At 40.1% G+C, this 11,595-nt stretch overlaps 1 protein-coding gene, 1 long non-coding RNA gene and 1 pseudogene across 2 annotated transcripts in view; all 3 read right to left on the bottom strand.

Annotated features, from left to right (window-relative positions):
• Positions 1-1,456: 1,456 nt before the first annotated feature.
• LOC111332470 (phosphatidylinositol-3,5-bisphosphate 3-phosphatase MTMR14) overlaps positions 1,457-11,595 on the bottom strand; it is a 29,928-nt gene continuing 19,789 nt past the window's right edge. The window contains exon 21 of the mRNA XM_088762235.1: positions 1,457-2,835. Coding sequence (XP_088618361.1) covers positions 2,652-2,835 — 184 coding nt within the window. The 3' untranslated portion in view covers positions 1,457-2,651. The remainder of the gene's footprint in view (positions 2,836-11,595) is intronic.
• Positions 7,409-9,001, bottom strand: LOC148731645 (uncharacterized; annotated as a pseudogene).
• Positions 7,409-11,033, bottom strand: LOC148731644 (uncharacterized). Its single transcript, XR_016002139.1, has 2 exons — positions 10,934-11,033; positions 7,409-7,716 (listed from the first exon to the last, which is right to left on the bottom strand). It is a non-coding gene; the product is annotated as an uncharacterized LOC148731644 (long non-coding RNA).

The raw sequence follows: 11,595 nt of genomic DNA, 5'->3' as shown, positions 1-11,595 counted from the left end.
GGGGCCCCGACCCTCCCGATGACCTGGAGTTGAAACACGGCTAAATTCCCGCCCCTTCCTCAGCCCCGAGCTAAGCAGCATTTTCAAACGCCCGCGCCGTGCAGTAGGGCGTTTGCCCAACACTTCTTATCCAGACAAATTCATGTTCGTTTGTTGTCCCCAATCGCCCACTTTTTTTTGTTTTTTTCTTTCGTTTTTATTCATCGCTCCCCTTTCTGATTAGATAATTGGGATTCATCCAAAGAATTGTTGCGATCATTTGGAACCGCGTCCACCCCGCCCAAACTTCCACCATATTCTCTTCCATTTCTTTCATTTGCTTTACTCCCGTTTCGTTTCAATCGAACTCTGACTGAGCAACATCCATGGACACCCAGGGGCTGTGGGTCGATCTTAAGTTACGTCATGAAGAGCCTGTTCATGCCCTAACTTGAAATCGACCCACAGCCCCTGGGTCTCCGAGGATGACTCAGCAACAAAAACATAACGCTTTGAGCGCTCTTTAAACACGTTCAGAGGGAAGGTTTGCTGAGGTAAATATTGTCAGCAGCAAAATTGCTTATGAAGCGAACATTAGAAATCACACAGACTTCAACGGCCCAAAAGGCCAAACTAACTAAATGAATAAATAAATAAAAGTCAACTCCTAATGCAACTCATAATGCAACTCTTAATGCAGCCGCCTCTCAGTTAGCTCAATGGATAGTGCGCGGCGTGGACTGTTGTGCGGGAGGTCTAGGGTTCGAGCTCTGGCCGGACCAACACTCGAGGTCTTAAAACAAGTGAGAAGAATATGCTACCTTTCTTTATCAAGAAATGGTTAGATACTCTAGTCTTCTCGGATTGGGGCGAATAAATGGAGGTCCCGTCTCCTGCACGGTCAGGGGTAGGAGACGCTAACTTCCCACGCACGAGATTACTGTGTGGATGTCCTCCCCTGGGGTGGTTGTTGGGTAGGAATTGGCCCTGAAAAGCCCCCATGGGGAGTGGTCAATTAACATATGTATGTATGTATGTATGTATGTAACTCAGTTGAAATAAACATTGTAGGAATTCTGACGAGAGAGAATACTCGGGAGAAGTTCGTCTCTCACGAAGAGATACGACTTTATCACAATCTACACGAATTTGATTCGCATCACCACGGACCCACGACTATGTTCTTAGGTAAATATTACTACCATACGATCTGTTAACCATTTCACTCTAACAAGAGGCCAAGAAAGAATTTCTCCTTACAATGTCAATAAGACAACAACCAGACAAGTGATGAGAATCAGGAATAATATAAACTTGGGGATTACTAAATGATCGAGAAACAGATTCTCCAAACTAACATCAAAAGAATTGTGTGATGGACAGTAAGAGTTACTAATGAGATCTCGGGAGTGAAAGGGTGAAAAAAAATTCTACAAAACCTTCTCAAATAACAACAAACCTTACGACACTTGCTAGATTCTGAGACAAATATTGAGAACAAAATTTATTTTTGATATTAGATGTGAAGTAACTTAAAAAAATGCTCTTATGGATAATCAAGAACTTCAACTTTCAAACTGTATCTTAAATGTGAATATATTAGGATGTGTGTATTATCAGGGGTCATGAGTTCTTCAATGTAATTAACGACAATTGTTTTTTTTTTCTGGGAGGACTGTTAACAATTTACCATTACAAGTAACGCATTTTTTTTAAAGATTTCATTTTTTCACTGATACCTCCGCTCCTCTGGTTCGCGATAGAAAACTTCCTATGCTCTTCTGAATAACAAATATTCGTTACTAACAACAATTAGATACTAATTTTGTTTTCGTAATTTTCTTCCTTTTCATAAGATTTGCCTGGTCTTACAGCAGCCTCCTGCCCAGACCTCTCTCTACTTACAAAACTATGGATTCCTTCCAAGGTCCCTTGCGCTTTGCACTAGTTACCAATCGCTCGCTCAGAAGATTGCTCACACAGCCCTTGCAGAAAAAGAGGCTGTTCAGTTCGTTTATGAAAGGGACTAAACGCTGATCTTTTTTAATATGAGAATTGTTCAGAGTTAATCGTTGTCGAAATTGTAGTGGGTCTAGTCTAAAATGTTTGTGTTCATCTGTTTTCACTGCATCTAACAGCTACGTAAAATTCAGTTTAGTTCTGTGATTTCACTTGTTTTGAAGAACGTCGTCCAGTATTTTCTCTAAAATTAGGTGAAAAGAAACTGGGTTCAGCGAGCAAAGACTACGACGGACTTGGTTTGATAAAACCAAACTCGTTCCCAGTATTCTCGCCCTTTCTTCCCTCGACGGAGGAGGAGAGTGGAACGAGGTTGAAAATAATTTTCCAAATTTTCTATTCTTTGAATAGAGAGATATGATTCAGAGGATATTTAACATAACAAGAGGATCCGCAACACAACTGCAAGTCAGGATTTAAGATGGGAATAAAGAAATTAGAATTTCGGAAAGGACATTCCACTAGGTGCTTTCTCTTGTCCGATGTTTTCAGATCGGATTGAGATTTGAAATTTGGCATTTAGAGTAAAGCGCGCATAGGGGAGTGAAAGATGACCATGAACTGAGCAAACTCGGTTTGGGTACCTGAACAATTGCAATTTTTCGGTTACAGGGTGTTCAAACAAATTTTGAATCGAATTAGAATTGATTAGCCTAAACGACGGTACCCCATCCTCCGCGTGATTTCTCGGTTACTTGATCGAGAATACTCGAGAAAGAATTGCTAGCTTCGTACTTCGTCGTGTGGCCGACAGCCTTGAAATAAAGTTGAAGAAACAGGCTACGGATGGCTCCTAAACGCACCTGTCGCTCAGAGACCTCGTCCACGCTTTCGGCTCTGTGAACAGGCAAACAAAGAAATAAAAAGACAGGCAGACAATAAGGAACGGCAAGGGCAATAATAACTAAACACAAGGTGGCAACCATCGTTTGGTATACAAACCTCGCAAACTTCAAAACACGTTCTCTAGTGATACCTACGAAAGTATTCAGTATAATTTCCGGTAAGATTTTCGCGGACAATCTGATCGATTTCTCTTAGGTTGTGTGCCGAGACTGAAACTTTTCACCTCAAGCACATCTCTGTCGCACGGTCCAAACAAACATAGCGATCAACTGGGCTACAAGTATATGTCCGTGTTAAAACACACGAAAGGACTCTAAAGCACACTTCACTCTGATTGGGCAGAAAAACACAAAGATTTTCTGGCACCAATCAGATGGCAGAACGACTGCGACCGTTTGGAACAGTCTTGTAAGACAATGTCCCCAGGGGCTCTTCATGCCCTTACTTGAAATCGACTCAGCCCCTGGGTCTCCGAGGATGGGGCACACAGGGCTCAAAATAATGCACGCGCACGCAAAAATATGTGGGCAGCGGCAAGTCCGCAAAAAATATATCCAAGATGGCGGCCAAGTAAATAGCCTTGTAGAAGCAGATTATAGTTTGCCTGGAAGCGTTCGAAGCACTCGAACTGAGATTTAATCTGGAATTTTTTAAAGGCAACGTCCGAAAATATTTGAAAGCGTGCTACCATGCCTTCAAGCCACCTTCAGTGCGCTGGACTCTGGGTCAGTGCGCTGGACTCTGGGTTAAACGGCCCGGGTTCAAGCCCTGGCTGGGGCTTAACGTTGAGTCCTTAAGCAAGACACTTCACTCACATTGTTTCGTCTTCTCGGATAGGACGTAAAGCCGGAGGTCCCGTCTCTTAAAAAGGGTAAGGGTTAAGAGACGTTAATTTCCCACGCACGAGATTACTGTGTGCTGGATGTCCTCCCCTGGGGTGGGTTGGGTGGGAAAACAGCAGGTCCACATCAGCTTATACAGTTGCCAATAAATTCAACCTGCTTGAACAAATAAACATGATGATGATGATGATGATGATGGCATAAGCTGCGGGTCAATATTCAATGATGAATCGAGGTTGTGGCTTAAAAGAATTTATACCAGACCTGCTATGAAGATTAGCATAAGGAAACCTTACCATTCAGAAATTTTACGGAACATTCCTCTGGAGGTGTTTCTGTCGCTAAAGAGGGCGGTTGATCACACACGAAATGGTGAAGTAGCAGGCAACGCAATAAGCGAGGAAAACCGGAAATGTCACGTCATGGCATTCACTTCAGAAAGTGCCGTAACTTCACTGTTTTCGATGTTGAGTGGATTGAGTGAGGCAGAAGTTCAATCTCACTTCAGAAGGAAATTAACTGGGAGAATAAATGGAAGAGCAAAAGTTATTACCGATGAGGAGAAGGAATTTTTCTTGGTGTATAAAGTTAATTTAAATCAGTGCGTCGTGGAATTGAGCTAACCGCCTCCCGGTTAGCTCAATTGGTTAAGCGCCGGACTATTGTGCGGGAGGTCGAGGGTTCGAGCCCCGGCCGGACCAACACTCAGGCTCTTAAAATAATTGAGAAGAATATGCTACCTTTCTATAACATCGATCAAGAAATGGTTAGATATTCTAGTCTTCTCGGATTGGGACGAATAAATGGAGGTCCCGTCTCCTGCATCTATTAATTAGTAACTTGGTTAGGCAGGGGACGTTAAAGAACCCACTTCGCGAGATTACTGTGATGTGGTCTGGCCTGGTTACTGGGAATTGGGGGGAGGGGGCATCTGTTATATTCGCTTTCATTTGATTGTAAACTGCTTAGCAGTCTGGTAAAGTCCCCTGTACAGTGCTGTAAAGCGCCATGAGTTCAAGATATGAGCGCTATATAAATACAAGTTGTTATTATTATTAATTTTATTATGGAGTCTGGAACAATGCTGGTTTTCCTTTACAGCACTGACACTGGCTGATGCCAGTATTTTGCTTTATAATAATTTTCCATTCTTCTGAGAGTGGGTAGGATGGGAGAGGGTTGTGTGCAGCCCTTACTTGTTAACAGACTGGAATTTGACACACAGACTCCCTTTGGTGGCTATGTTAAGAAAAACTGTTTTTCAAATTTTTATTCCAAATTAAATAGTCTGGAACTCAACCAAACAACAAATTCTGATTGTTGTGGGCATGCGCATACCATAAGTTAGTATCCTCCCTAATTTACTACATTTGGGTTTACACACTTTTAAATTAGAAATTGTTGTGATGATATATGTTAGACATTGTTGAAGTCACTTACATGTAAGAATTTTTGTGTTTGCTGGTTTATACAAGAGTTCAAAACTGATTGTGATGTAACTGATTTTGATGTTACTTATGGAGTCAAATATGTGACAAAATTCATCGAACAAAATGTGTCAAATTTGTTGCTCAAACTTGGTATTCAAAATGTCGAAGTAATCAAATCGATAGTCATCTCCGTCAAACAAACTGTCAAGTCCGTTAATTGAAGTTCCAAAGTAATCAAATGCAAACTCAATGTCATCCAACGAAGGGAAATTGTATGCGGAGTCATCGGAAGCAGGAACCCATCGTACGAAAACCCATCGTCCGAAAACCCATCGTCCGAAAACCCATCGTACGAAAACCCATCGTACGAAATCCCATCGTACGAAAACCCATTGAAGAAAAATACATTACATAATATCAAATTTGAGCTAGCGGGTTTGGGCTGGGTGTTACGAAAACGAAGACCCTCGAAAACGAAGACCTAAGACCTAGGACCCTTTCTTAAAAGTCCGAATAAAGCCTGCTTAACCTTAGTAAGGCCCTAAAATATTCCGATCACTCCTTAGATGGGGATGTCTGTTCCAAATTTGGACTCGTTCCATAGAAAAACAAATCGAAGAGCCGAAAGCAGTGGTGGCTGAAGAAAGAACAAGAAAAACCACACGCGAACTGTCTTAACATATCAAAAGCTGAAATAACAATTACTAGTGCTCAGGGTACGTCTACAATCGTACTTTCAACGGATTTTCTGCTTTTAATAAAGCGTCTTCGTTTTCGTAGGACGAAAACGAAGACCTGGGGTCTTGGTTTTCGTAGTACGAAAACGAAGATCCTGCATTAGCCAAAAGAATTGCTTACTTTTTAAGGAGAATTTTCCAGTTGAGAAAGCGAACGACCGTTAGAATCTATTTTAGCTACGAAATACAGTAGAAATTGATTTATTGACAGAACCCAAGTGTAATTTTTCTTGTACAGAACGCCTTCTCTGTTATTCTGTCACGCAATGCTAACTATAAATCAAAGGCGGCTAGTGTTCGAATTCTGCCTGTTGTTCCAGAATATGTTGTAAGTTTACCCGAGGAAACCCTCGAGCGAAACAGAACAGACAAGACGGGCTGTATAATGATACGGATAATAATGGGAAGAAACGCGTGAAGTATAATGTATTATATTACAAAGCGTTGTTACTGTTTAATGTGTGTTTAAGTTGTAATTTCTACGGTTTTCTGTCTTAGGTCTTCGTTTTCGTGACACCCAGCCCAAACCCGCTAGCTCAAATTTCGTATTATGTAATGTATTTTTCTTCAATGGGTTTTGGTTCAATGGGTATTGGTTCAATGGGTTTTGGTTCAATGGGTTTTGGTTCAATGGGTTTTCGTACGATGGGATTTTGTACGATGGGATTTTGTACGATGGGATTTTGTACGATGGGTTTTCGTACGATGGGTTTTCGTAAGATGGGTTTTCGTACGATGGGTTTTCGTACGATGGGTTTTCGTACGATGGGTTTTCGTACGATGGGTTCCTGCTTCCGACGAGTCCGCATACAATTTCCCTTCGTTTGATGACATTGAGTTTGCATTTGATTACTTTGGAACTTCGATTAACGGATTTGACAGTTTGTTTGACGGAGATGACTATCGATTTGATTACTTCGACATTTTGAATACCAAGTTTGAGCAACAAATTTGACACATTTTGTTCGATGAATTTTGTCACATATTTGACTCCATAGTTACTAGCTCTCGCTCCGTTAATTAAGCAAGAAGTCTGCTTGGAAGAATCTTTACCAAGGGTCTGAGTACAGAGCAAATGCAAGAGGTCTGTACCCACAACCAAGGTCAATATTCTCCCATACAGATTGATCAAGCCTAGCTATTAGGAGTTAATTACATAGCCTTACAAGAAAAGTTCAGTTCACTGACGTAATTATTCATTGTTTGCGACTAGTCTGGTGCGAGTGCTTTCATTTTGTCCCAGTCAAGTCAGACTAGCCATGAAAAAAAGTTCATTGTCAATACTGTAATCATACTAATCAGAATAAAAGAGAGAACATGGGAATTCAGAAATTCAAAAAGGAGTTTGGTAGTTAAATAGCCTCTCAATCTCCCAAATGGTAACTTATAAAATGTTAGGAGAATTTGTTCTTCGATATAAGCTGTTGGCAATAATATATTACCCTACAGTTGAACCTCAATTTAACGAACTTGCTAGGAACTGGAGCGATTAGTCCATTAAATCAAGGGTTTGTTATATCGAAAAACAAACAAAACAAACAAACTAAAAGAGTGGTCTTGGCAAATTTTTGTCTACTTTTAATAAACGTGTCTTCTTTACAACAAGTGGCAATCAAACATACACAAAGTAATCTATTTTGGCTGTATCGACTTATGGCAATATGTTTCGCCTCCCGCCCCTCCATTTACACAGAATTTAGGCCAAGACTGTACTTCTCAAAAACATCCTGTGCATGGGCTGGGATTATATGACCAAAGGTCCATGTAGTTGGTGTTACAGTTGAAAATAAGGCCTTAGCCCGGAAGAAGTTCAAACACGAATTCTTCAGTGACACTAAATCCTGGGAGTTATCATTGACAACCCTACAAAAAAAGGGAAACACTTTGTCTCAACTGAATCCCAGTGTAAGCAAAGACATGTAGTAAAAGTGCCTGATGAGCTGAGTCTGAAGACTTTTTCAAAGCATCAATGAGATGCATGAAATTCTTTAAAAAAAGTCTTGAATCCTGACCCGTAAATCTGTACTGAAAGTCTACACCAGCCCCACTTGTCTCGTTAAACCAATGCTTGACCCTGTTCGCAAGCCTTGTCAAACCCCTTTTTTCAAGGCTGTGCACCAGATTTTTGAATGGGGAAGCTACAGGAACAGAATCAAACTGTATCACTGTTGCTGGAGGGCCTGACTTCCCAATACTCTCTTAAAGAATTTCCTTGAAAAGTTGTTGACAGGCATTATTTTTGGAATGAAGGGGTTCCACATGTACCCTGTCTATAAAATCACCAATAAGAGGCTCAAATTCCTGTCTACTTTTCTGGGATGCTATGAAAACTGTTACTTTCTTCCTTTTGGTTTTAGAAGAAATGTTCTGCCTCTCAACTTTCTTTTTGACTTTCTTAACCTCTTTTGAAACTTTTAACCTACTGCTATAGGGCCATGGTTTCCACTTGTGTTGATTCTCCTTTCCAAATGTCCCCTTTGGATCATTATAGTCCCCAGTGCTTACAATGTCAAAAGTTGAAAAAAATTTAGCAGACACAGGAAGCTCCCCAGCCAAAAAAGCTAACATCTTTAAGTCATTAGGGAATTCAGAAAACTTGAACCTAATTTCCCTGCTGCTGATACTGTAGCTCTGTTTCTCCATAACTAACATTTCCTTGAAAAGATAAGACATATAATGTCAGACCACAACTGAGTCCTCAGAGCAATTCGCTCCAAATATCATGAAGTTTTCGTTGCTACTCAAAACACGTTTGCCCCTATTCAGGAAGCTCACTAACCATGCACATGCCATGTCTTCTTTCCTGAAAGGGGCCCCATCCCCTCTTAAGACTATGGAAAGTGTTTACTTCACCAAACCAAAGTAATTATTCACCTGTTTCCTTTTCTAATTCTAAGTAAAATGAAGCCAGCAGTGGGAGAAACTGCAAGAGGGGCCGGAAACAACCGCTTACTTTTTCACAATCTTCAAGATCTTTACAGAATTGTTCTCTGTCAATAGAATTAACTTGATCAATCAACTTATTGTATTGCAAAAGGCGAGGGACTTTACAGCCCATAACTTTAATCCCCTCTAGCTTAAAACCCTTCAGGTGACTTTTTCTCAAAGAGAGAGCTTTGTATGCAGCTCTGTACTTTCTCTTCCCCATTACACCTTTTGAAAAATAAGTAGCAATACTGCGTAACATGTTTTCTTGTGAGCTTTCAAAAGCATCTATCTCCTTGTTGTAAATATCTGGAAAAACCTAGGTGCATAACTTTCGTTTCCTTGTAATTAAACTCGATGATGTTTTTCTTGGAAACTTAGTTTTTAGATCATCGACTAAACCAGCAGCAGCCGGTTTGCTATCCTTGGTTTTTCCCCCATGAATTTTGAGTAAAACCTCAAATTTTCCTGCATGCCTCTTTGCAAGGGTTCTTTCCTTTATCTTGATATTCCCTTCTTGATCACAAGTTGCTTGTCTGATGCTGCTGACTGCTGAAACCTGGCTACACTGGTAATCTAACTGACTCATATTGACCTTCTCTGTTACTTTACTTAGCTACCTAGCATATTTCAATTTATCAAAAAGCAAATCAGTAACTATAAATTCTCAAAGTTCAAATAAATGATATAAAACAAACACACTATGTATAGCAATCATTCAATCTGTTCTAAGTCAACAAACTTGGTCTTAAAGCAATCATATTCACCCCTGGCTATTCACATCCAAAAGAATACCACCAATAATCTTAACTTGCTAGTGTGAAAAACTAGGTATTTAGTTTTTCGCTGTCTCTGGTTAAAAAAATATTTAACTTTCCAAACTACTGTACTGAACATATTTTGCTGCATGAACTTGTGTTAAGCATATCAAACATGATTGTCAAAACAGTCAAACTTAAGCTTACAGGAAAATACTATTTTCATGAGATATTACTTCAGGATCTAGCTCAAAGCAAAAATCTCTCGATTAGAAAGAGGAAAATGACCTTAGCTTCAAGTCTCCATCGTTTTGCCATAAGAGATTCGACACTTTTCTTCAATGCTGCAATCGATTTGTGAGCAGCTGCTATCTTCTCCCCATCCTGGGAGACCCAGGGGCTGTGAGTCGATTTCAAGTTACGGCGGAAGAGCCCCTGGGGACGTTGTCTTACAACACTGGTGCCAAACGGTCACAGTCGTTCTGGCATTTGATTGGTGCCAGAAAATCTTTGTGTTTTTCTGCCCAATAAGAGTGAAGTATGCTTTAGAGTCCTTTTGTATGTTTTAACACGGACATATGCAAGAAGCTTAGTTGCTCGCCATGTTTGATTGGGCCGTGCAACGGAGCTTTGCTCGAGGTGAAAGGTTTCAGTCTCAGCACACAATGTAAGAGAAATCGATCAGATTGTCCGCAAAAATCTTACTGGAAATTATACTGAATCCTTTCGCAGGTATCACAAGAGAACATGTTTAAAAGTTTGCGAGGTTCGCATAAAACATAATGGTTGAAGGCATTAATATGCCACATAGACGAGATGTAAGCTGAAATCTTTCTAGACTTTTTGTATAATTTACTGGTACTGGTACTAGTGCTGGTACTGAAACTTTGTGACAATTATGGTTTCAATAATAAAAGCTGTTGACTTAAGAACTTTGCAAAAATATTTATGTACAAAGAAATAAATTGTGGTTATTTACTCCAGTAGCAGGTCAAACCATTCCTCTCTGATGGAAGTAACAGAAATTGTCATGGTGGTTTTGGTGGATGGAGAGAGAAATATCCACCAAAACCACTTTAATCTAATTTCATGTCTTATGATTTCATTATGAACGTTTGGTCAGCAGTTGTGCATTATAAGAAATAATTGGCCAGGACGTAAACTGCTAACGTTTTGTGGAATATAATTCTTTTGCTTCCTTTAAGGTCTAACATTGGCCATAGATAAAATTCAAAAAGTACTGTTTTTGGTTTTGATCACTGTTTTGGTGGATGTCTACGCCTGACATCCGCTAAAACTACCAAATACCTTGGCACCTTTTAAATATCGGAAGTACCTGCCTAAACTTGCGCGAAACGTTTTAAAATACTACCATCAAACAATAAATTAGTACTTACCATTTCTCGGGTGTAAAGTTTTGACGCAATTTTCCAAATAAATATTCCACTCAAGTCATTGGGATGAATCGGCATGTTTTCGTAGCTTCATAATTATCAACACCAGGTGATCTGTGACGTCATTGCGGCGGCCTGGGGAAAGAAATTTTAATGCCCTATCCCATTAACCAACGCGTGCACCAATTCATCCTGTTTTCATGACGGCCGGTCGGCGCGATTCGAGGTCGATGTAGCTAACTTCTTTCGCACTTTAACAAGTGAGAAGACTTGTCATGGGTAGTTTGAACAATGCAGCTACTGCCATGAAAAGAAACTCCGTGTCTGCGTGGCTAAATACTTTGACAGCTTTTCGCGATGAACATTGCAGACAATCCAAACGTAAGCTCGATGTACTCATGCATAATTTGTATGAAGTTTGCTTTTTTATTTCATACTTATGTACTGGATCGGGCATTCGCTTTATCAACAGTAAATGTTATTCGTATTAAAGCTGCCTTGTTTCTGGGAATGGTGTGTTTGTGTTGATTTTATTTTTTATATGGGCTGATTTTAAAGAAGTTTTGATCGAGCCTTCGTTGCTCTAGTCAGTTCCTTTATCGCGGGCTTTTGGACGCGGGGATATTCAGCATTTAAAGTACTTTTAAACATGTATTGTTTCTTTT

The sequence above is a fragment of the Stylophora pistillata genome, chromosome 5 (assembly GCF_964205215.1).
Source record: "Stylophora pistillata chromosome 5, jaStyPist1.2, whole genome shotgun sequence".
Lineage (NCBI taxonomy): Eukaryota > Metazoa > Cnidaria > Anthozoa > Scleractinia > Pocilloporidae > Stylophora > Stylophora pistillata.
Note: the sequence above shows the minus strand (reverse complement) of the source record. Positions and strands in the feature narration are given on the sequence as shown.